The 26,787-nt window shown below is 40.7% G+C and overlaps 2 protein-coding genes and 1 long non-coding RNA gene across 3 annotated transcripts in view; 1 reads left to right on the forward strand and 2 right to left on the reverse strand.

Annotated features, from left to right (window-relative positions):
* Positions 1-6,058: 6,058 nt before the first annotated feature.
* On the reverse strand, positions 6,059-12,257 carry CSTL1 (cystatin like 1). The gene is made up of 3 exons (XM_011376088.2): positions 12,039-12,257; positions 8,483-8,596; positions 6,059-7,781 (listed from the first exon to the last, which is right to left on the reverse strand). Exons 1-3 carry the CDS (start codon positions 12,255-12,257, stop codon positions 7,698-7,700), a joined length of 417 nt encoding a protein of 138 aa, XP_011374390.1. The 3' UTR covers positions 6,059-7,697.
* An 11,647-nt stretch (positions 12,258-23,904) lies between these two features.
* LOC105302814 lies at positions 23,905-25,030 on the reverse strand. The gene is made up of 2 exons (XR_002776412.1): positions 24,847-25,030; positions 23,905-24,599 (listed from the first exon to the last, which is right to left on the reverse strand). It is a non-coding gene; the product is annotated as an uncharacterized LOC105302814 (long non-coding RNA).
* Positions 24,481-26,787, forward strand: part of NAPB (NSF attachment protein beta) — a 39,041-nt gene continuing 36,734 nt past the window's right edge. Inside the window, exon 1 of the mRNA XM_011376042.2 lies at positions 24,481-24,607. Coding sequence (XP_011374344.1) covers positions 24,510-24,607 — 98 coding nt within the window. The 5' untranslated portion in view covers positions 24,481-24,509. The remainder of the gene's footprint in view (positions 24,608-26,787) is intronic.

A 26,787-nucleotide genomic window follows, 5' to 3' on the forward strand; every position in this document is an offset into this window, starting at 1 on the left:
GGTAACACACAAAAAGGAAAACTACAGACCAATATCTTTCATGAACATAGATGCAAAATCCTAAATAAGATACTAGCAAACTGAATACAGCAACATATTAAAAAGATTATATACCATGATCAAGTCAGCTTCATCCCAGGGGCACAGGGATGGTTCAACATATGCAAATTAATTCATGTGATACACCACATAAACAAATTTTAAAAAAATTAATCATATGATCATATCAATAGATGCAGGAAAAGCCTTCGACAAGATACAGCATCCATTTATGATCAAAATACTTAATAAAATCGGTATAGAAAGAAAGAACCTTAAACAATAAAGGCCATATATGACAAACCCTCAGCCAACATTATACCTAAATGATGAAAAACTAAAAACCTTCCCTCTAAAATCAGGAACAAGGCAAGTTTGTATACTATCACCACTCTTATTCAATATAACATTGTAGGTCCTAGCAAGTACAATCAGACAAGAGAAAGATATAAAAGGCATCCAAATAGGAAACGAAGAAGTCAAACTATAACTATTTGTGAATGACATGATTCTCTATATAGAAAATCCTAAAGACTCCACAAGAACACTACTAGAAACAATAAGCAAATACAGTAAAGTCTCAGGATACAAAATCAATGTTCAAAAATCCATAGCATTGCTACACTCTAATAATGAAGTGTCAGAAAAAGAAATGGAAAAAATAATTCCTTTTGCAATTGCAACAAAAGAATAAAATACCTAGGAATAAATTTAATGAAACATGTGAAGGACCTTTATAATGAAAACTACAACACTCTATTAAAAGAAATCGAAGAAGATACAGAGAAATGGAAATATATTCCATGTTCTTAGATTGGCAGAATCAACATAGTTAAAATGACCTTATTACCTAAAGTATTATACAGATTTAATGCAATACCCATCGAAATCCCATCGGCATTTTTTAAAGAAATAGAATGAAAAATTGTCAGATTTGTGTGGAAGCACAAAAGACCCCAAATTGTCAAAGCCATCCCGAAAAAAACAAAAACAAAACAAAAAAAAACCAAAAAAAAAACGAGGCTGGAGGCATCACTCTGCCCAACTTCAAATTATTCTACAAAGTGACAGTAATCTTAATGGCATGGCATTGGCAGCAAAACAGACACACGGACCAGTGGAACAGAATTGAGAGTCCAGAAGTAAACTCATATTTATATGGGCAAATAATTTTCGACAAAAAAGCCAAAAACATACAGTGGAGAAAGGAAAGCCTCTTCAATAAATGGTGCTGGGAAAACTGGAAGGCCACCTGCAAAAAAAAAAAAAAAAAAAAAATGATGCTAAACTATTGTCCATCACCACACACCAAAATTAACTCAAAATGGATTAAGGACCTGAATATAAGACCTCAAACAATAAAATGCATAGAAGAAAACATAGGAACGAAACTCAAGGACCTAGGACTTAAAGGAGATCTTATGAATTTGACCTCAAAAGCAAAGGAAGTAAACGCTAAAATAAATGAATGGGACCATATCAAACTAAAAAGCTTCTGCTCAGCAAAAGAAATCATCACAAGGTAAAGAGACAACCATCCTAATGGGAAAATATATTTGCAAGCAACACCTCCAATAAGGGCCTAATATCTAAAATATACAAAGAACTCATACGACTCAATAACAACAAAAAAACAAATGATCCAATCAAAAAATGAGCACAGGACCTGAACAGACACTTCTCCCTAGAGGACATACAAATTGCCAACAAATATTTGAAAAGATGTTCAACATCACTAGCTACTAGGGAAATGCAAATCAAAACCATAATAAGATAATATCTCACATCTGTTAGAATAGCTATAATCAACAGGACAAGTAATACCAAATGTTGGAGAGGATGCAGAGAGAAAGGAGCCCTCATACACTCCTGGCGGAACTGCAAATTGATACAGCCACTGTGGAAAACAGTATGGAGGTTCCTCAAAAAAACTAAGAATTGATCTACCGTATGATCCAGCAATCCCTCTACTTGGTATTTACCTCAAAGACTTGAAAACCCATATTCAAAAAGATATTTGCACACCGATGTTCATAGCAGCATTATTCACAGTGGCCACGACATGGAAGCAACCGAAGTGTCCTACGACAGATGATTGGTTAAAGAAGTTGTGGCACATATATGCAATGGAATATTACTCAGCCATAAGAAAAGATGAAATACTGCCATTTGTAACAACATGGATGGACCTCAAGATAATCACGCTAAGCGAAATAAGCCAGAGAGAAAAAGTTGAAAATCACATGATATCGCTTATATGTGGGATATAAACCTAAAAGCAACAAATGAACAGGGCAAACAGAGACTCAGGGACATGGACAATGGACTAGTGGTTACCAGAGAGTAGGGAGTGGGGGAGAAGGGAAGAAGTAGACAGAGTAAAGGGGTCAAATATAAGGGAATCTAGGGAGGATGAATTGAGTAAAGGGGATCAAATATATGGTAGCTGAAGGAAATGGGACTCTGGGTGGTAATCACACAATAAAATATATAGATGTCAAATTATAATGGACACCCGAAAATTATATAATTGTATTAACCAATGTTACCCCAATTAACTTAATAAATAAATAAATAAATAAAAGAAACTTTTAACCATATGCATCAAGAGAAAAAGAGAAAGGACCCAAATAAAATTGGAAATGGAAGAGGAGTGACTATGGACTCCACAGAAATACAGATGATTATAAAATACCACAAGCAATTATACGCCAATAAGTTGGACAATCTGGAAGAAATGGATGCATTCCTAGAAATATATATATATCTCCCAAGACTAAGTCAAGAAGAAACAGAAAATCTGAACCGACCAATTACCACCAATGAAACTGAATCAGTCATCAAAAAACTCCCCAAAAACAAAAGTTCTGGACTGGATGACTTCATGGGTGAATTTTATCAAACATTCAAAGAAGAACTTATACCTATTCTTCTTAAACTATTTCAAAAAATTCAAAAGGTGGGAAGACTTCCTAACTCTTTTTACAAGGGCACCATTACCCTCATTCCAAAACCAGACAAAGACATTAAGAAAAAAGAAAACTATAGGCCAATAGCCCTGATGAACATAGATGCAAAAATCTTCAAAATATCAGCAAAACGAATTCAGCAATACTTTTAAAAGATTATGTACCATGATCAAGTGGGATTTATTCCTGGGATGCAAGGTTGATTCAATATTCACAAATCGATTGTTGTGATAAACCACATAAACAAAATGAAAGATAAAAATCACATGATCATATCAATAGATGCAGAAAAAGCATTCAAAGAGATCCAGCATCAAATTATGATAAAAACTCTCAGCAAAGCAGAAACAGAAGAAACATACCTCAACACAATAAAGGCCATATATGACAAATCCACAGCTAACATCATGCTCAACAAGGAAAAGCTAAACGCATTTTCTTTAAGATCAGAAGAAAGACAATGCTGTCCACTTTCACCATTTTTATTCAACATAGTACTGGAAATCTTAGCCACAGCAATCAGACTAGAAAAAGAAATAAAAAACATCCAAATTGGAAAAGAAGAAGTAAAACTGTCATTATTTGCACATGACATGAAGTATATCAAGAACCCTAAAGATTCCACCAAAAAATTATTAAAACTGATAAATGAATTCAGTAAAGTAGGAAAATACAAAACTAACATTTAGAAATCAGTTGCATTTTTATACACCAAAAATGAACTATCAGAAAGAGAAATTAAGAAAACAATCCCATTTATAATTGCATCAAAAAAATACCTATGAACAAATTTAACCAAGGAGGTAAAAGACTTGTATTCAGAAAGTTATATCACTGAAGAAAGAAATTGAAGAAGATAAATAAATGGAAGCACATTTCATACTCATGCGTAGAAAGAATTAACATCTTTAAAATGTCCATACTACCCAAAGCAATCTTAAGTTCATTGCAATCCCTATCAAAATACCGATGGCATTTTTCACAGAACTAGAACAAATAATTCAAAAATTTAAATAGAACCATGAAATATTCCAAATAGCCATGGCAATATTGAGAAAGAAGAACAAAGTTGGAGATATTACATTACCTGATATCAAACTATACTACAAGGCTATAGTAATCAAAAAAGCATGGTACTGGCACAAAAACAGACATATAGATCAATGTAAGAGAATAGAAAGCCCTGAAATAAACCCACACCTGTAAGGTCATTTAATCTATGACAAAGCAGGCAAGAATATACAGTGGGGTAGAGACAATCTACTCAATGAATAGTATTGGGAAAACTGGACAAATACATGCAAAAAAATAAAACTGGACCACCTTCTTACACCATATACAAGAATAAACTCAAAATGAATTAAAGACTTAAATATAAGACCTGAAACTGTAAAACTCTCAAAAGAAAACAGGCAGTAAATTCTCTGATATTGTTCTTGGTAAAATTTTTTCTGATATATCTCCTCAGACAAGGGAAACAAAAGAAAAAATAAGCAAATGGGACTACATCAAACTAAAAGGGTTTTACACAGCAAAAGAAACCATCAGCAAAATGTAAAGACAACCTACTGAATGATACATCTGATAAGGGGTTAATATCCAAAATCTGTTAAGAATTCATATAGCTCAAAACCAAAAAAAAAAAAAAAAAAAAAAACAACAATCCAATTCAAAAATGAGTAGAAGACCTGGATAGGCATTTCTCCAAAGAAGATACAGAGATGGCCAATAGACATATGAAAAGATATTCAACGTCACTAATCATCAAAGAAATGCAAATTAAAACCACAATGAAATATCACCTCACATCGGGTTATCATCAGTAAATCAAAAACAACATGCTGACGAGGATGTGAAGAAAAGAGAACTCTTGTGCACTGTTGGTAAAATTATAAATTGGTACAGCCACTATGGAAAACAGTTTGGAAGTTCCTGAAAATATCAAAAATAGAACTACCTTACAACACAGCAATTGCATTTCTGGGTATTTATGCAAAGTTCAAAATACTAATTCTAAAAGATATATACCTCCCTATGTTCATTGCAGCTTTATTTACAATAGCCAAGATATGGAAGCAATCTAAGTGCTTATTGATAGACAATTGGATAAAGAAGATGTGATACTTATATACAATGGAATATTTCTCAGCCATAAAAAAAATTAAATCTTACGATTTGCAATGACATGGATGGACCTAGAGGGTATTATGCTAAGTGAAAAAGTCCCATAGAGAAAGACAAATACCATATGATTTCACTTGTATGTGGAATCTAAAGAACAAAATAATTGAACGAACAAAACAGAAACAGACTCATATATACAGAGAACAAACTAGTGATTGCCAGATGGGAGGGAGCTTGGAGGCCTGGGTGAGAAAGGTAAAGGGATAAAAAATTACAAATTAGTAGTTACCAAATAGTCACAGGAATGTGAAGTACAGCATATGGAATATAGTCAATAATATTGTAATAGCCATGTATAGTGCCAAGTGGGTACCAAAGTAATAGGGGAGATCACTTCGTAAATTATATAAATGTGTAACTACTATGCTGTACACCCGAAACTATTATAAATAATATTAAATGTCAACTCTAATTAAATATAAAAAAAAGTTAACATTTTTTTAAAAAATTTAAAGCAAAGCCATAAAGTTTAGTAAAATACTATAAAATATATATAAATAAAACAATTAGGCCACATAAATAAAAGTTATGTAAAAGTAAGAACTTAGAGGTTAAACAAGGTTTAAGTCAATAATTAACATAAGAGAGGTAAATTAAGTAAAAATTTTAAAATGATAAAAGATTTTGAGTAAATTAGCTCAATCTTGGACATATACACATCCTATTATCCAATTAGTCCACTCTTAAGTATGTACCCAACAGAAACATGTGTATATGTCCAACTTTAGACGTGTACATGTGTTTATTCATAATAGCTAGAAACTATCCAAAAGTCCATTATCAGTAGAATGGATAAATAAATTGTGGTATATTTACACAATGGAGTTCTACACAATAATAAAAGTGAACTATAAGTACACACAACATGAATTCAGGAATATATTGAGTGAAAGAAGCAGTAACAAAACAACATATACTGTATGATTCCACTTCCTAAAAGTCCAACCAATAGGCCAAACTCATCTAGGATCTTAGGATCTGGACAGAGGTTGCCTTTAAGGGCTCCTCACTTGTATCATGGAGGTAAGAGTTGCTGGTTTAATAGGGTTGTTATGATGACCAAATGAGATAAATAGGGCAGCAAGCCAGTGCCAGGCACTCAGTCAGTGCTCAGTGATGTTAGATCTGCAAAACCAAATACTTCTGGCTTCCCTCTTTTTAGCGTAACAATTTAAACACCTTTAATCCTTCCATTCCTTCCTCCCATCTCCCTCTGGCCTCTCAGGCATATTTGAGATTTTTGCTTGTATGTTTATTCTTGCCCTTTGGAAATCCTCTCTCAAGTTTCTAGTATGACTATGTTAGTGGGACTTATCCCTGGGGAGGAGACCAACTAGTCCAATGGTACACTCTCAACCCATATCCACTCCCCATTTCTGATCCAGCATATACCTTCTCTGCTCAACAATGAGTCACATGAAGAAAGACACCATAGGTCTCATCCCACCAGCAATGAGCACATGGAAGGTTCCTGAACTCTCTGAAGAAAAGTCCCCTCAGTCAGTCTGAGGCTGCTGTCCTTGGAAAGGTCTGCTTGCAAAGTTGGCTTTGGCTGGAGTCAGTTTCCCTACACTGATATAAAACCCCTTAAATAATAAAAGGGCCTCACTGTATCTACATTGTACAATGTGATCTGTGCTGAACATCTGCTTTCTCTGTGGGAGTCTGAAATTTGGATGCATGTTAGGCAAAGGCTTTCTATGTGACCAGTTCCAGTGAAAGCCCATGGCACTGAGTTTCTAAAGAGCTTCCCTAGTAGACAATATTTCGCATGTGTGGCCATAAGCAAGTCCTGCGTAACTACTCTGGGAGAGGATTCTGGAAGCTTGTGCCTGGTTTGCTGGGACTTTTTCTCATTTGCCTTTTCCCTTTGCTGATTTTGCTCTGTGTCCTTGCACTGTAAGGAATCATAGCTGTGAATGTGACTCTATGCTGAGTTCTGGGAGTCCTTCTAGTGAATCAATTGATCCTAGGGTTTGGTCTTGGGGATCTCTAACACACACACAAGACATGTGTCAGTCACAGAGTTACATGTGCATAGGGAAGAAACAGAGCTCCTGCAAGCTTGGGCCAGAAGTCAGGATGTGCCTAAATAATGAAATGCCTCAGATATATGGGCTGAGATTCCTGTAAAGTGTTAACAACCTTCTGCTCAAGTCGCACCAGTGCCCTAAAGACCACTGAATATGTACATAAGTGAGTGTGAGAATATGTGTGTGAATGCATATTTGCATTTATGTGAGTGTGGATGTATGTGTGCTGTGTGTATGTGTGACTGAACTATGTGAAGGTGCAAGAGTGTGAGTTAGTTCATGTGTGTGTGTGTGTGAGTGGATGTGTTTACTGTGAATGTGTGTGTGAGAGTGTAAATGCGAGTGTATGTGAGTGCAAGTGGGTATGTAGCAAGACCCTGCTGAGGGCAATGAGGTCTGTCCAGAAGTCTGTAACAGAAAGTGCACAGTGCGAACATCTAAGTTTTCATCAAGAATCTTTGCACAAACTCATTTAGGCCTCCAGACAGGAGTTGTTCCAAAGCTGGTAATAGTTCATCCAGGGCACAGTGTACATCAAAAAATTGCAAATGAAACTCTGTGAAAGGAGAAAGACCACAATCAGCTTTCAGGGAAATATTTTTTGAAGACAAACAAAAAGCTCCTGCCTCTCAGGCCCTCACCGGGGAGTCTGAACCCATCATTGAGGCTGTGCACCAACCACATAAGTGGGCAGGTTCTGCTCACAGTCATGAGGTAGGGGAAGTGGGGTGCCAGGCTCAGAACAGAAATGTTGCCTGGGGCTCTCCATGCCCAGTCATGTGAGACCTGGAGCGACATGCCTTGAGATCCCTCCTCCCAACCCCAGTCCTACATCTGCACCCAGGTACAGGGAGACCCTCATATCTGTCAGTAGGTGGAGCCATCAGGAAGGACCAGAAAAAGGCAGGGCACAGGCTAGAAGACAAGGAGACAACTTGACAAACCTCAGGGACCTAGAGAGTGCAAGCTGACCCCAGAACAAGATCCCCAAGGAAAAAATATGCTGTTTCCATTGAGGGCCTAGAGTGGGCCAGGTGATCTGGAGGCTTGGGGCCAGGCCTATGCCAGCTCTGAGGTGGGGGACTGCCCAAGAGAGAGCCTTCCTCCCACCCCAAGCAGCTCTAAGGCTGTGGCCCCACTCTGCCCCAGTCTGCACAGCTGAAAAAGCTGTCAATGTCCAATTCATGTTAACTTTTAAATTTTTTACTTTCTCATTCTTAATCAAGAGTCCCTTCTCAGATGACTGCCACCACACACCTTTTTTAAATTCTTCTTGCCTTGAATGGGGCACGAGTGACTTTTTGTGCTGTTCCTTTTGCACTTGGTCCGACTAATCTTCACAGTAACCAGATACTCCACTCCCGACGTCAGCTATCGAGAAACAATGTCACTGTTAGTTTTGACTCAAAGCATCCAGTTGCTGATTCTCTCCAGAAAAGGCTCAATGGAGAGTGAAGCCCCAGGAGCCACAGTCCTTGTGTGTGGCTCATCCACCAACTCATGGTTTCCTCCTCCCCTCAGGCTGGTACCATGGTCCTTCATCAGCACCCACTGTATGTGCAGCCCATTCCTTTGCTCCACACTGGCTTCACTATTGCAGTCACAGATAGGTCTCACCTGTTCCCTTTGAGGGAGATAACACACCGAGCTTGGCTTCCTGGCAGCCCAGAGCTCCCCCAGGTCTATGCACATGGCCCTCAGAATGCATAGAGCTGGCTACACCTTATTCTTCAGCTCTCCCAGTCCCTTCAGCCATGTCCTTCCTCCCTACTCTATTTCCCAACCAACCCAATGAGAGACAGTCCAGCAACAGAGCTGAAAACACAGGCTTAGGAATCAAGCAGATTTGGAGCATTTGTTTCCCACCCACTAACACTGTGACCTTGAGCAAGTGCCTAGAAGCATTGGTTTCCTCATTTACAGAGTACAGATAATAACTATGCCTGCTCAAGGAGTTATTACATGGGCTAAAGAGAAGCATGCATTTCACTGAATGCATAAAACATTTTAAAGTAACTTAATAATTACAAATAATTAAATGTTTTAGCAAGTGTTGGGAACATTACTCTGAAGCAGCAATGAAGTTGAGAGAATGTCAGAAGAGAATTGTGCTTGAGTTCTCAATTTACCCCTGCCAAGTCTAACATCCTGGCCAAAGTCCTTCCACCTCCCTGAGTCTCAGTTTTCTCATCTAGAAAATGGGGAGAACAGTGCCAATTTCTTCCTGTGGTGTATCTGAATGGCGAATACATAGACCATGGAGAACGCACACCATGGCTACTTCTGTTGTTGAGATATATCTTCATGTACTCATGTTCAAGTGCGAGGTCTGAAGACATGAGGGCAAAAGACTGGGAAAGCCTTTGGGGGCAGGTAAGCCTCATATCCAGAAGTGAAACTAACAAATGGTTTATATTGGAAACTGGGCTGGATTCCCCAATAACTGTGTGAACTAGAGTTCTACGTGGTGAGGGGAAAAGCTCCTGAAACTTTCTGCTTCCTTGTCCAAATGCAGTGGCCAAACCAAATAAGAAGGCTTGCACTTCCTGGAGTGGCCATAGAAGGAGAGAGTGATCACACTGGCCTTGGGAGGAAAGCACCCCTAGAAAACCACAAGAAGTACAGTGTGGCAGGGGAGGGGGCCTGAGGGCAGTACCACCATCCTGGTCCCTGCGTCCAATGAGAGGACCTCAAGATAGGGCTCCTGAGCTCTTCATCAGAGGACAGTTCCATCCAGGCATTGGTATCTTTCAAGGCTTGTACCAAGCACTATCACACTGGCCTTCAGCATCCTCTGTACATATGAAGAAACTGAAACACTGGCCATTCTAACATTCTAGTACAAAGTGTTTTCTTATTATTAGACTTGACTTTTAAATAACAATAGAAATAATCATAATGATATAAATATTTTTACAAGTGCTGCTTCAGTCTTATTCAGCCCACTTTGCAGTGAGGAAAATGAGGCCTGCAGAGTATGGATGGCACTTGACCAAGATCCCACAATTAGGAAGATATGGTTGTTAAACCCAGAAGGTGCCCACCTCCTACATCCCTTTGTGAGATATTAGGATGAACACAATCATGTGGTAACATATGTAGGGATACCCAGGGATCCTTGCCCCAGGTCACCCAGCTACCAAAGGGGCACACTCACTCTTGTCAATTCATCCATTTGAATGACATCAAAAGTTTGCTCACAATTCTTTTAGAATTAACTGTTAATGGCAATGGATTGATTCCACAAGACAAGACTCCTCAGATTCTCGGGTTTATCTTTGAGAGGACTGATGGGGAAAACACAAACTTCTGCAAGAACTTTGGTCGAGGGCCGCCATCTTGTGGCTAAGTTACTCAATGTTCTTGGCCCTGACTAGCACCGGCAAATGTGTGTTACTGAGATAGGAATAGGCTGCCAAGTGAGACCCATTCGTGTCACATTAACACTACCTGCCCCTCTCTGCCCCATGCCCTGCCTGGTTTCTCCTGTTCCCGCTGACCCTCTCCGATCAGAGCCCTTTTCTCCTAGTCGATTATTTTTTTTAATACAGTTAATTGAAGTAAGATGTAGTATTGCCTCTGCCTTACCTTACATAGTTTACTGACAAGGAAAAAATTAAAGAGAGAAAGAGATAGTGAGAGAAAGAAAGTGAGAAAAAGAGATAGAACTGTTAGTCTGTTAATGGTTATGGGCCAACTAACAAGACTGCTCACATTCCTTCTATATCTGTTGGAATTTTGGATTAATTTCTAGGTGGCTATTTTCGCAGATTATTCTAGCCAGGCCCCATTGGACTCTAGGAGCCTCTGCTTCTTGTTTACATGAGGATTTTAGGGACTGCTGCCGACGGCCAATCCACAGGAGCAGACATTTCTTTTTGCAGACTCTGTGCCTATCCAGAGCTGGCCTTGATTCATTTTCTACCACCCCTTTATCTATAGCTAATGTAAATTCTTTAAGACAGCTTACATCTTTCTTTTCCCTACCCGCTACTTGATACATAAAAATGCTTGTAAACTCCAAGACAATGGACATGTATGTCTTTAACACCTAGCCATCTGCTAGTGATTTGCACTTCATGTCCCAGGACTGGTTTTCTGACAGGCAGTTTTTGACTTGGTAAAACCTTTCTTAAAGATTTTCTGCTATGGAGGTTAAATTTTTTGTTTAATATTACTATCTGAACTTAAGAGGAGGTTGTACCAACATAAGGGGTTTTCAAAAAACTTTTCTTTCATTTATCACCCTTCAACTGATATCAGAAAACTTTATACATAAAACAATATCTGCTCGAAGCATAGTCCTCATTCTCCCTGCTCTCCTGGCAAAAAACAAACAAACAAACAAAAAACCCTCTGTGTAATTCCAGGTTTCTGCAGAACACAGCTAGAAAGTCCAGACTTAGATTTTATAACCCTGGACATTGAAATGTTAATGTTGAGGGGAACCTGCAGAGAACATTTATATTTTGCCAAATGAGGCCATCAAAGAAAGCAAAGTTATCCTCATTTGCTTTTACTCCTGTAGGACCTCATTTCAGAATGAAAGATACTTCTTCCCAAGGGATAATAGTTGAGAACCTCAGGGGACATTTGTGCTTCAGACTAAGACTGACAGTGAGGGATTCATTCCAGTCCATTTTGGAAGTGTGGCTAATGCTAGGTTCTGAACCACTCTAGACCTTGCCCATTCCAAGTGAAGCCATTTCCAACTTGATGAAAAGATTGTTTGGTACTCTGTGGAAGCCCCACCATATATCTGCATGTCTGGATAGGCAAGAATGCCAACATCCGGAGAAACTGAGGCACAAACCTGCATATGACTTTGAAGTAGCTTGTCTACTCGAAATAAGTAGGTGTCATTGCTCACGTTATTGTAGTTTTCAATGAAGAATTCGAGTGTTGAATTCATGTTTTTCTTGCTCGTTGACTTCTCCTGGAAGCCTCCCCACCTATGAAAGTGACCCAATTTGGCCACCAAGACCAGGACAGCTAGCAGCAGCAGATGGTTTCTCCAGAATCCAACTCTCATCTCTGCAGCCTCAGAAACCTCTTATCCACTGCACCTTCCAGGGTGCCAGGCTCAGGATCACTCGCTGCCCCTCGGGAGCCTTCACCAACACAAGCTTTCCCAGGAAATGACTGCCTGTATTTAAACAGAGACTGAGATCTGAACCTTTTTCTTCCAAGGCCCTGCCCACAATTTGACCAAAGGACCAGCCAAGGAAATATCTCTGTATGGCTGCCCAATCCACTCCCAGGTCAGGTCATTTTCCACTCCCATTTAGTTCTTTGGTGATTCAGACAAGCATAATTTCTAAATACCCGCCTTCACACCTAGCAAGGAAGAAATCCCCCAGAACAGATCTTTACAATACTATGCAATAAGAGCTGGTGTGTTGGACAGAGGAGTGCCGTTTGTGGGAATGGGGAAAGGCTTATGAAGAACATAATATCTGAACTGGAATATAAGGAATCAGGGGCATGGAACAGGGTGTGGTACATTCTGCTTACTTACCTTGGGTTCCAACTATCTAACCTGCCATCAACTATTCTTCGTGCTTCTCTATAGGTTCTCTTTATTCACCTGCTACCTACTCACCACAGATTTCTGCCTCCTGGATCCCACTGTGCCTGCAGGCCCTGGCACCAGTTCTTGCTATCTTGGTATGACCCTAGCAGAGCTTTGTGAGGTAATTCCAGCCACCCTGTGAGGGAGGAATACACTATGAACCTTATTCAGAAGTTAATCATGTGGTTTTGATGGTTGCCAAATGGGAAGAAGGTTAGAAAATGGGTGAAAAGGGGAAGGGATTAATTAGTACAAATTGTCAGTTATAAAAACAGTCACTGAGATGTAAGTACAGCATAGGGAATATAGTCAATAATATTAGAATAACTATGTATAGCGTCAGATGGAAATAGACTTATTGGGGTGATCACTTTGCACATTATATAAATGTCTAACTATGTTATATATTTGAAACTAATATAATATTGTATGTCAACTGTAATTGAAAACTTTTTTTTATTATTTTAAAAGGAAGTTTATCATCCAGACCCCTGGAGGCTGCATGTTGCCTTGTGTAAAGAAGGAAATCTTCTCCCTTCTTGGGGTCTCTGGCTTGGCCTAAGAATTAAACTGACATAAGGCATAGTAACAGAAGAAAAGCACATAAATTTTATGGAATTGTTACATGTACATAGGAGCCCTCACAAGAGAATGGCCACCCAAAGAAATGATCAGAGTAGAAAGCTGTTATATTTTGTAGACAAACAATAAATTTGTGAAGCATTGACAAGACAAAGGGGTTAGGGTTATGGGTAGTAAATGGTGAAGAAGTAGCAAAGTCTGTTTATACAGGCTTCTTGACCCTAAATTCCCCATCTCTGGAGATAAGAATGTCTCCCTTTCTCTTTTCACAGAGAGATTTATCTCCTATTTTCAAGGGACAAGGGTTGAGGAGGTCAGAGTGTCCTTTCTGCTTCTGCCATTTTCTCAAACTCCTTCTGCTTAAGGTGTCTTAAGGTGTCATATCTTGGGGTAGCTGATCCTGAGCCAAGGTGTCATATTTTGAGGTAGCTGATCCTAAACCCTATCATCTATACCCAGAAGCCCAAAAGAGCTCCCTATTTTTAAAACAGTCATTAAGGTAGGATCTTGAACAGGGTCCTGCTCCAGAAAAAGAACGCTAGTGAGACAATTGATGAAATGTGAATAAAGTCTGCAGATTAGTTAATTGTGTTGTACAAATTTTAATTTCCTAGTTTTCACCATTGTACTATAATTATGTAAGATGTTAACATTTGGGGAAGTGGGGTAAAGGGTATATAAAAACATTTATGCTATTTCTGTAACCTTTTTGTAGGTCTAAAATTATTTCAGGATAAAGGTAAAAAATGTTCAAAAATAAATAAGACATTGGTCTGTGAGAAATAGCATGAAACAGTGGGGGAAGAGTGGGCCTTGCAGTCTAACTGTCCCACATTAAAATCCTTTATTGGGTGACTCTGGGAGAGTTAATCTTCCTGAGAGTCTCGGTTTCTTCATCTATAATATAAGAATAGAAAAAACTACTAATCTTGGATTGTCGTGGAGACTAGACGAATGTAAGCAAAGAACCTATTCCCAGTCAGGCATCAGCAGGCACCCAAGAATATCCTCTGCATGACTCTGCTTCCACTCTGAGCCCATACACTGAAGCCTGTGGTCCTTCAGGCCCCAAATTTCCTGGGATCCGGACCACCCCCAATGTGCAAATCCTGTTAGGACCAGTCACAACATCCTTCTTGGCCCTCCAAGCCTGCCTTGAAGGACTTCTCCAGCCAATGGAAATGGCAGCTTTGGAATTCCCTGAACCTGAGTTGCAGGAGTGACACTGTAAAGTAGGTATATAAAGATTCTGAGTCATATGTGAGAGTGCTCATACCTGCACAAGGTCAGCCCACCCTGGAGATCTGAGATATGCTTTCACACTGTGGACCTGAGGAAGGAAAAGTAACATTCAGTGGGCCACATTAGAAAATCCATGTACATACATAAAAGTACATTTAAAAAAATAAATCTTCTCAAGAAATATGAGCCTTGGCTATGTCCATAAAGTAAGAGAAAAATGGGTCCCTGGTAATTTTTATAAAATAAGAAGAAAATATAGATCTTTACAGTAAAACCAGAAATGGGGCCTTATCGTGTCACTCCTGGAATTCTTTGGCTTGTGGCAATATTAACTCTAATCTGCCTCTGTCTTCACATGGCCTTCCCTCCCTACCCCTATGTCTATTTGTCTCAAATCTCTCTCTATCCTTTCTCTGTTAAGAACATGAGTCATTGGATTTAGGACCTACTCTAAAATCAGTAGGAGCTCATCCTAAGATTCTTAACCTAACTAGATCTATAAAGACTTTATATTCCAATAAATTCACATTCATAAGTACCAAGAGTTAGGACTTGAATATATATTTTTGTGAAATACAACTCAACTCACTAAATGTTCATACTTATGAATGTGAATTTATTGGAATATAAAGTCTTTATATTCCAATAAATTCACATTCATAAGTACCAAGAGTTAGGACTTGAATATATATTTTTGTGAAATACAACTCAACTCACTAAATGTTCATGGAATAAGAAGAAAATAGGCAGCATGATATGTCTGTGTGTATTAGTTTCCAATGGTTACTATAACAAATTACCAAAAACTCCAGTCAAGGGACCTGGTTATGTTCACAGGATAGGATGAAAATGGGACATGGTAATAACCGTGGGTTAAGGGAAGATAGGGAAACTCATTATTGTCATGGAATAAAGAGATAACGAAGGCTCTGGCCATGTCTCTGGAAAAAGGAAAAGGGAAGTAGAAACAACCAGGAAAATGGGGGCAATAGGTGGTCCCATCATTTCTATGCTTAAGGAAAAAAAAAAGGTGTCCTGGTCATATTCATGGAATAAGGCAAAAATAGGGCTCTGGTTATGTCTAGGAATAAGAATAAAATGGGAGCACGTTTGTAGGCTAAAGAGAAAATAAAAGTCCTGGTCATGTTCATGGAATAAGGGGAAATGTGGGGTCTAGTTATGTCCATAGAATAACAGAAAAATAGGGAGCAGTATAATATCCACAAGTCAAAGGAAAAATATAGGAGGACAGATTATTTCCGTAGACTAAGGAAAAAAGGGGGGTTTTGGTCATGTCCATATAAGTGGAAAATAGGGCTTTGGTCATGTCCATGGACTGAGGAGGAAATAGGATTCTAGTAATGTCCATGGTATAAGGAAGAACAAGGAGCTTGATTAAGATCATTGGATGAAGCGGAAATAACTGGCCTGGTTATACCCATAAAATAAACTGAGTGAAAATCCAGCAATTTAATGTCCATAAAATAAGAGGAACTAGGCAGCCCTTCATGTCCATAGAATATGGTAAAAATAAGGGGCCTGGCCAAGCCCATGAATTAAGAGAAAAATATGAAGCCTAATAAAATCCATGGAAAGGGAAAATATTAGGCCTGATTATTTTAATGCAATGAAAAGAAAAGAGTGTGCTGGCGTCTAGGTACAAGGGGAAACTGGGAGACCTGGTTATGTCCATAGAATAAAAGGAAAATAGGAGCCCTTGGTATGTCTATGAAAGAGGAGAAATACAGAGATTGTGGCTATATTCATGCAATAAGGGGAAACAGGCACCCTGGCCATGCCCATGGAACATGAGAAAAGCCCTGGCCGTGCACATGAAAGAGGGAAAATAGAAACTGGCTGTGTCCATGCACAAAGAGAAAAATACTGAGCCTAATAACGTCCATGGAGAAAGGAAAAGTATGAGGTCTGATGGATTTCATGGAATAAAAGAGAAATAGAAGCCTAGATGTCCAGGAATAAGAAGAAAATTAGAAGCATGAACATGTCCATGGAATAAAAGGAAAATATATGGCCTGGTTAAATCATATGGCCTGGTTGAAAGAAGAAAGACATAGGGGGCCTAATCACATTCATTTAATAGGAAAAACAGTGAGCCTGGTCATGTCCATGGAATTAGGGTAAGTAAGGTCTCTGGACATGTCCATGGAAAAGAGGAAAATCAGACATTTGGTTATGTCCATGATATAACAGGGAACTAGAGGCCCTGGCTCTATCTATGGCCTGGCAATGTCCACACAAGAAGGGAAAATAGAAGACCTATTTATTTCCATGGAATGATAGAAAAATATGTTGCCCCGTTACAGCCATGGGCTAAGAGGAAAACAGGGAACCTAATTTTTTCCATGGAATAAGAGTAAATTAGGAATGTTGGTTATGTTCATGGGAAAAGTGAAAAATAGGAGCCCTGTTCTTGTCAGTAAAAGAATAGGGGAATAGGAGCCCTGGTTATAGCATAAAATTGTAAGAAATATGGGGCCTGCGTAGACCATGGAATAAGGAGCAATGGGAGGAAAGGAATGCAAAAGGACAGAGGAAACTAGGTGATAGATGTGTTCATTATACAGATTGTAGTGATGATTTCACAATGACACATTTGTCAAAACTCATCAAATTGTTCACTTTAAACATGTGCAATTATACCTTAATAAAGCAGTTTGGGTAGGTGGGTGGGTGGGTAGGTGGATGGATGGATGGATGGATGGATGGATGGATGGATGGATGGATGGATGGTTGAGTGGGTGGGTGGACTGGTGGATGGATAGACAGGTAGACAGATGGACAGATGAAGGGTTTGCAGGAATAAGCACAGTGCTTCCTGTGGAACAAACATTTGGCCTAGTGTCCCCTTCTTGCTGCCACTGTGTATTTTCATGACTGGTTCCTGGGGCACTGAGTAAGAAAGGACTGCCTTGGCTAGAGCCCCACAGGGGTAAGTCTGAGGAGCATGATGCCTATGCTATGGCCCGGGCCACCTTCTCACCTGCAGCAATACCACCCAGAGGAAGAATCAGTCTTGCTGGTAGTTTGTTTCTTAAGAAAGAGGAAGCATCTTTCCCAAGAGCCCACCAAACCTGGCCTGACTCATAGGTTCAACCTGGTAGCAAGGCCACTGCTGAACCAGTCATAGTGGCAAGTAGATGGGATCTGTCTTAGGCCAGCCCATGACTTTGTGGTATGTGAGTGAGGTGGTGGGTGCCCAAGAAGCTGGACACCTTCCTGGTTTTGCTCGTTGCTAACCAGCCAGACTGCTCCCAGAGGAAAATAAGCAGGAAACAAAAGGAGGATGTGTCTTATCACTGTAGACAGTAAGGTTCTGCTTGTGTGGGCTGAGGGGTCTGGAGACCAGGAATTTCTTGGCTGTGGTTTTTAATCCACTCTTCCTCCTACTTTGTCATTGCTTCCCATTCCCCACCCCAGATAAACTTCTCAGGCTCCTCCTTGACTCCAGCTTTCTCTGGTTTGTACAGATCACCCATCAATCTGGTCAAAACCATTGTTCATCGTGTTATACTTCTGATTGGAAACCTGAAGTGGGGTGTCCTTGCTCTTCAAAGCAGAAAAAGACCCGAAAGTCACCCAGCAGGTGGGCCTCCATGCCCTAGGATGCCAGGCAGGTACCAGGATAGGTAGCTAGTTAGAGCATCTCCTGCCCAGACAGACTGAGCCCAGACGTCTAGTCTGGTCAATCCTGGTCTTGCTGTGGAACCCAGAGCTGCCATGAGGATGGGAGTACTAAAGAGCGGGGCCAGACGTAAAGTAGTCTCTCCACTGTTGCTTGGCAGTTGCTTCACCTTCTGAGTCTCAATTTCCTTATCTGTAAAATCAATATAATAGTAAAGACCTCAGAGGATTGTGAGGATTAAATTATAAAAAGTACAGAAGATCCCAACAGAGTATCTGGTGTACAGGGCTCAATGGTGTCAGCTATTTCAATAAGAAGGGAAACCTCCCCCAGTTGCCATGGAGGTGAAGCAGGTGCACCTGTTCTGGGGTTTGAGACTACTTCCTGTAAACTGCTCCCTCCTGCCCTCTCTCCACTCCCATTACCACTGACAGTATCACACAGGAGCTGAGATAAGAGTTAGTGTGTGACCCTCTTTTCATGAGCCTACATATGCTATTGTGCATTTCTCTTCATTCTAGGAGAAAAAATAAGTCCTTGCAAACAACAGACCTGATCTCAGTTGGGTTATTCTCTGCGCATTCTTTTTTTTTTTAGTAGCACTATTTGATAAGCTCTTTTTTATCCCCTAAATAGTTCTGCTCTGAACTAGCTGCTGACCAGGCAGAAAGCAAATTTACCTGAGACCCAGCCTGCTTCCAGAAACCCTTCAAAGCTGGCCCAGCAAGGAGCAATCTGCAGTCTGGGAACCTGCCTGAGTGCTCTCCCAAGGGAGGTACAGGGGTGCATTGCCCAAGCCACTAACAGCTGCCCTCACTACAACCCTGGGCTCCCATCCCCGGGGCTGCAGCAGAAAGGTATGGCTGATCTTGGCTGGAAATGCCTGCTGGTCCCAGGCGGCAGGCCAGAAGCAGGCACAGAATGTCAACAATGACAAGGTGGTGCTACAGATGGTTTGGACTGGCTTAGCCCCAAAAGGCCAGTATACATTTTTTCTTTCCAGAGTAAGGAACCTGAGAAATCATGAAGCTCAGAAAATCAGAGATGTCAAAGAGTCCAAACATTTTCACTGTCTGTGTAAGACTCCCAGCTGGAGATTGGTGATGGATAAGGACACTGAAAGCGGAGGGGTTTGTTGGCAGGCCATCGCCCTCATGCAGCCTTTGGTCTCCTTTCTGCAGATGTTTTCCATAATACAATACAGGTTTCATCTGGCTATCTGAAATTAGTGTTCCCATGAAACCTTTCATAAGCTGAAATGGCCTAAAGCAAAGAAGCAATTACCATTAACTTATATGGAAAAATTTGGAAGCATTCCCAGACCACAAAATAACCTAGTCATACCAAACAATACATAAAATCTAAAATAACACTAACATGTGATAAAAGCAGGAATGATATAATAAATACACAACATGCTTTTGCACCCACCAATCCACTCAAGCAATAGACTTTCCACTTTATCCTTTCCTAGATACCATCTAAAAGAGATCACTTTGAACTAGCATAACCAATAGTAAGCGGCAGCTTTCAAGATTCTTTCTGTGAGTAAATAGTATGAATGATGGATATAGTCAAGTTCAACGTACAAACAATGTCCTTATTTCATCCACCACAATTGAAATGTTTAATGATGTAGTTTTATACTAAGCGTAACACCCTAAAGAGCTCTTAGGCTTCTGATACCTTAGAACACATCTTGCTAACAGATGCACAAAATAAATCTAGATGAAGCACAGATGCTCACAGACAGTTCAAATGCTTGATGTTGAGATGCTGAGTGTAGTTCTTGGGGAAGGAACTTCGTGAGGCCACTCTCACTGCTCACTGTGCACATTGCCTCTATAATAATGGCTCACGCAAAACAAAAGCTAAAGCTTTTCGCTTTTTTTCATAAAAACTAAAATTCTCTTTGGATTTCTTCCTGCTAGTGAAAATGGGTATGAAAGTAGGTCTTTCTAAAAAGTAAAGTGGCTGTAATAAAACCTTTGGGAAAGCAAGGATACCTGATTGGTTTGCCAGCTCCTAAACAGGCTACTTCCTTTAAAAAACCCTCAGGTCTCATTTTGAAAGCAAATAAAAAGCAAAGGGGTTATGCAGGCTGCTGCTTTCCTACATTTATTTTACCTTGCCATCCTTCTTCTTCTTTTTTTTTTTCCTGTGAGCGGACACTCTCCAGAAGCATCAAGAGTAAAAGCTGAAGAGGGCCAAGACTTTGTAGTGAACTTCAAGTTCTCAAGTCTTTTGCTCTTTTTTCTATTTGGTTGTCTTCCACTGAATTGTAGGATATCTTTATCCTTAATCATAACTATTATGGGGTATATGTGCTGCAAATATATTTTTCTGGGTTGTGATTTTGTCTTTTCATTTGAGTTATGCTATGTTGGTGGAAAATTCTTAATTTTAACAGAGTTGATGTATCTTTTTAATTTTTTTCTTATAATTTACAGTTTTGGTATCTAATTTAGTAAATCAAGGTCATAAAACTAATTTCCCATGTTTTCATTTAAACCTTCTAAAAGTTTTTAAGTTTAGCATTTCACATTTATATCCATAACCATCTAAATTTTTGTTCATGGTGTATTTGCTAAAGTTTTGTTTAGAATTTTTGTACCCATGTTCATGAGTGAGACAGGCCCAAAATTGTGCTTTATCATACCAGCCTTTCTGGTTTGGGTTTCAAGGTTATACCAGTCTCATACAATGAGATAGAGAACATTTCAGTCAGGGTCCTCCCAGTAAACAAAGGCACTTTGAAAAAAACTTGCAATAGGAGGGTTTATTTACAGGGGATATTTACAGTGCTGTAAGTGCAAAGGAACCCCTGGCACAGGACCATCATCCGCAGCTAGAAGCCCTCATGCTAGCACACTCCGGGGCCAGAAGTTATGAGAGGAGTCATCTAGGAGTAGGGAGCCTCGGCCAGCCCCCTTGTAGAGGGTCTGGGGAACAAATACCGTGATTACAGTATTTGTCTGCCCTCCACCTCACTCTGGGAAACATGTTGGCGAAATGCAGAAGGAACTCAGAGGGCATGAGAGATCCACAGATGGAGTTCACACAGGCCCGTGTTCTGGGGCAGCACAGAGAAGGGTATGAGTGTGATGCAGTACAGGGCAAACTTCCCTGAGTTGGTGGGGGAGACCAAGCCCTGCTCCAAGAGAAGAGGGTCCTTTGGCGGAGAGTGTAGAAAGAATTCAACACCCATGCCAAAGTGAGAGTCAAAAGGAGAGTTTATTATAAAAGAGGTAACACTCCACAGACAGAGTGTCATCTTCTCTCAGAAGCAGAGAGTGAGAGGGACCAAGAGAGACATGGAAAGACAGTGAGTAGGGGGCCAAGTGTTCAGGAAATTCAGTTTATATATCATTCTTTAGTTCCTGTTAGTTATTGTTTAAAAGACTTTGTTAACCCATTTCCTTTGATATGGACATACAGTGAGGAAGGGAAGAGTAAGTAGCATGAAAAGGTAAGGATATGCAGAATGAAAGGCCTGCTGGCAGTTCCCAGGCTTTAATCCACAGGTTCTCCATGATTTTAGCCATAGGGAATGACTCTTGGTTCCTGTTTTCCCTTCACAGGTATGGAGAATGGGTTGTTAGTAATCCAGCAGAAATCTTCCTTTGTTCTGAAGGTGTCCTGGCCTGGCTGCAAGGCTGATCAGCTTATTGCAGTCTCTGATTGTGGTTTGATTAACATTTTAATTCTCTTGCCTCCTCCCTACATTAAGTGGAGCTGGGGGGGAAAGGGTGGGGGGCTGAATGAGTGATTGATCCAGCACAGGGAGATTTCCCTCTGTCTTAATTCTCTGAAAAGAGTTGCTAGTTTTTCACTTTTTTGTCCATTTATTTTAGGGATTGAGAAAGGGAGATTCTATGATCTGGCTTCATTTCATTTTCATTTCCTTATTCAGAAATCCTGAGCAACTCTCTTCCTTCATGGATTGCTCATCTGTTCCTCTAGTCAGTTCTCACTCTGAAAGGTCTGTGCCTCTGTCCTGCCACCTCCACTCACCTAGCCTCTAGGAGAAGGAAACACTCATTCTAGACAACAATTAAGGTTTGGAGCTTTTCTCCCACTTGGATGTGGATTAGGGGAAGGGTAGGAATGCCTATAGGTGCTCTGTGAGAAAAAAGAGAATGGGTGTAATACCCAGAAACATTAAACTCCTACAACTGTTGTGTAAAACTCTCAAAACCAGTCCAGCAAAAAAACAAGCAGTAACTCAGAGAGATAGGAGAACTCAGATTTACTACATGGGCTCCCAGAGGATCTAGTGTTCTGAAGATCTGGGTAGTGTGCTCAGTGGCAACATTCCTTATATACAAGGATTTTACATAAGCTGATTAGTCAGTTTGAACTCAAACCATTACAAATGGTGGGAGTTGCTATGCAAATTGCAAGTAGTAACATTGGAGAAGGGTGGGAGTTGTTATAGGTAAACAGCGAATACAAATTGTTACAGGAAGCGGGACCTGCCAAGGTACAAGGTGCTACAAAAGGCAGGGGCAGTTACATTTACAAGTCTACAAGTCGAGTAAAGTGCAAGTGAGCTCTTGCATGAGCTCCTGCATACAGCAAGCATATTTACAGAAGCAGAACAAAGGGCTGATTAGCTTTTTGATGTAAATTACTCAAATTTCCTCTTTACAACTTTTAATTGCAAGTACTAGTTTAGAGGAGGCAGTCCATTCTACCTCCTGTACAGCTGACTACAGATTTGAGAATCGAGAATTGTAAGCTTTAGAATAGTTGTGGAGAATCTTTTTAAAATGTACACTTCCCAACTCTAGGAGATACTGATACAAAAAGCTAGTGGCTTAGGAATCAGTATTTCTTGAACATCCTTTAGTTGTGGCATTGAGCCAGGTTTGGGAACTGCTTTAATTAACTGATGCTGCACTTCAGAGTTTGAGTTGGCTCTTTTCATTATATCCCCATATACTGCTCTGCTTTTCAAACGCTTATGTCCACTTTTCAGTTTTCCTCTTTACTCCTGCATTTACAACCACCTCCAATTCCTGCTCCTCTTCCCTCATCTTGCTCCAAAAGCAATTAAGTTAGAATAATGCATATAGTAATACTAAATAAACTCTGCCTGGAAAGCTGAGATTTCCTTCTATCTCTAGAGTGTCCTGCAATGCATGAACACTGACGTTTGCTTTAGTTATCTTTCCTTCTAGGAGTTTGGCCCTTCTTGCCTTGTTCTGTAAAGGCAGACTACATTTTCTAAGATACATTTTGTGTGCCAGTACCCACAGTGTACTTATTAATAGTTTAAAATTGTCACAAGTTCTCATTTGGCAGTAATTTTTATATGTGCTTCACCACCTCTGCTTTAGCATTGCCAAATGTGAATGGTCTGGACTTTATATTAAAAAATAACTCCCTCTGGGCAGTCCTGGAAATCTTTGGCACAGGGTAGCATCTGTCTATGGATACTTCTAGGAAATTAGATTTCCTGGCAGGCGGGAATTGTGTCCCAGGAGACCGACCCCCTATGGCCAGTATCATGTAAAGGATAAGAGAGCTCAATGGCTAACATTCATTGAAAAGAATTCTGTTAATAAAAAGTGGATTATACATATCACTTATAACCAAGGAAGAGAGGACCAACAGAAGGTTGCAAAATGAGGAAACTAAAAAATAACTGAATTATATTTGGGAAAATTATACATTCTTAAACTTCTTGCTCTGGAGATAAAAATGGCTCTCTCAGGTGTTGCTGGTGGGTGGGCGCATGGATGGGTATTACACAGTTCATGAAGTTGTTTTCTGTGGCTGCATTAGATTCCCTCTTGCGGAACTCGCCGGTAGGTTGAGCATTCCATTCTGTTAGCCCGTTTCCTCATCCATCCTATTGCCATGTGTCAGTCATGCTGAGCAGGAATTCCTGAACCAACGTGATGCTGAGTGTTTGAAGTTATCTTTACCAGAAGCCACGGACCATTTTCCGTTTCCTGCACACTTAAACGATTAAAGTTCACCTTGGCCTAGGGCGCCCACCCTGAAACCCCGGGTTCTGGCAGTCGACCAGTTGGGTCCCCATCCCGCCCGGCTCTGAGCCCTGCTGGGAACTGTAGTTGACGCGCTGTGCATTACCGCCGCCCAGTCGGAGCCCGGCACTACCACTCCCGGCAAGCCGCGCGCGCCGCTCCTGCGCTCCCCGCCTTGCGAGGGGAGAGCGAAGGCGCAGAAGGCGCGCGTCCACTGCTGAGGAGGCTGTGGCGGTGGCTGCTGGCGACATGGACAACGCGGGGAAGGAGCGTGAGGCAGTCCAGCTGATGGCGGAGGCCGAGAAGCGAGTCAAGGCCTCCCACTCCTTCCTCCGAGGGCTGTTTGGGTAAGCGTCAGACCGCGTGTGTCCTGAGGGAGTCTCCGTCCCGGGTACCCTTCCCGGCCAGCCGTCCCCACTCTTCCCTCGGGGCCTTCCAAAGCTCACCAGAGATCCCCTAGGGACCCCAGACCTTCCCACAGTGCGATCTCTAAAACCCCAGAGCGCCCCAAGGGTCCTTATTTCCCACGCACTCTCCAGGGCCCCCAGACCGTCCCCGCCACACATACTGCCCTCTCCATGCCTACCCCCTCGGGCACGGCGCTGTCCTCGCGTTGGTACGGGGGTCCCTTGGCCTCCCCGGTCGACTGCCACCCGGGGCGTGCGTAGGCCCTCACAGCATTGGCGAGACTGATTTGCTCATTTCACCATGGTTGAACCCACGGAGCTCGAGAGGTCTGTGTCGGGTCGGCGTGAGGCGGCGGGGCAGTAGCGGAAGGACCGGGGAGGCGGGTCCTGGGACCGCTGGCTCGCGCGTCTGGGGCGAGTCCAGCTGGGCGTTGGGCCCCGCGGAAGAGCAGAGGGCTGCAGCGCCGGAATTCCAGCGTTCACATGTCCACTTGCCTTGCGCCAAGTGGACGTTTAATAAATATTCGTTGGATAAACGAATACTTTTTCTCAGCATAATATTTTTCCTTCACTAGAGATTGATGTAGTAATAGCAAGGCCTCCTGTTTGATTACGGATAAGTCAGCGTCTTTGGGGAATCCCTTTAATTTCCTGTAATTCTTTCATTCTCTCCTAGGGAAGGTCTTAAATTTGGACTTCCCAAAAAGCAGACTCTGCACTGACAGTTTTTGGAATAATTATGGGCGGTCGAATATGAATGATTCAGCTGTTTAGGATGAGAGAAGCAGAAATTTCGTGGTGGTGGTTTTTCCTTTTGAAAATGAAAGATCCTCTACCGACACCAAGAGCATATTTTTATTCTTGAGAAAGACAAGTAGCCCATACTTAACCATTGCATTATTAGACGTGGTTTTATTTCTGTACAAATTCAGTTTGGTATCTGCTTGTTTTGTCACTTTCATTTTTTTGGTTATAATGTTTTCTCGTTGTTGACACATTTCCAGGAAGTGCTTAAATGCTGGTTTTAATGCAATGCCCTGTAATAGTATGGGATGCAAAGATATATGAAGATATGGGTTCCTGTCTTCAAGAACCTCTCAGAGGGCATTTATCCCAGCTGGGTTTTAAATTTCTCATGTGATATGTAGTTTGAAATATAGCAATGAATTTGTACATTTGTTCCCCTTTAAAAGTTACTACAGTACATAAGGAGCATTGCCTAATACTTGATGCTAACACTAAACAATACCTCCTTTCTCTGATTCAGAAAGTGTTTAAAATTTATTCAGATAAAATTTAATGCCATAGCATCTCATACCAGGAGATGATTTCATGTCAGCATATTTCAAGTCAGGCAGGATGTCCTTCCCTGGAAAAGAATTTGTAATAGGCAGAAGATAAAAGCATTATAGCATTTGACGCTTGTTTCAGGGGAACACACTGCTTTTTGTGAAGAGGTGCTGCACTATTGTTTTTGTGAAATTGGGCCAAATCTTGAGCCAGTAAGCCTAAAAAGATTTCGAAAAGCCTTTTTGTTTTTAAGGAAATATCTTTTCTCACCTTGACAGTTGATCACCTATTTCATTGACAGGTCACATAGGAAAATACCATTTGTAAAACATTTAGGTCTTCCTCAGTTTCAGTACATACTAAAACGCAGATTGAACTTTAAAAAAAATTAAGCTCGGATTTAGAGACGGGTAGTATAGTATTATAGTATAAGAAATATATATGTGGTCTACGGCCTGATCCTGTCTGATCTCAGAAGCTAAGCAAAGTCGGGCCTGGTTAGTACTTGGATGGGAGAACACCCAGGAAGACCAGGTGCTGTAGGCATTAAAAAAATAAATAAATAAATAATAAGAGATCGTAAGCTGACAAGGTCCTTGCAGTGTGTGTGGTCAACTAAAGGTTGCCTCGGCTTAAAAAAAAATACATGTATATATGTATGTGTGTGTGTGTATTTCTTGTATATTTCTTATGTACTGATATAAGAAATAGAATAACATATATTGGATAGTTATTTTGTACATTATGTAACATTACATATGACCTGTGATAATAAATATAGCTCTAGTTCTCTCATTTACTAATATGGTGACTGGCCAAGTAAATCATAC

The sequence above is a fragment of the Pteropus vampyrus genome, unplaced genomic scaffold, assembly GCF_000151845.1.
Source record: "Pteropus vampyrus isolate Shadow unplaced genomic scaffold, Pvam_2.0 Scaffold285, whole genome shotgun sequence".
Taxonomy (NCBI): Eukaryota; Metazoa; Chordata; class Mammalia; order Chiroptera; family Pteropodidae; genus Pteropus; species Pteropus vampyrus.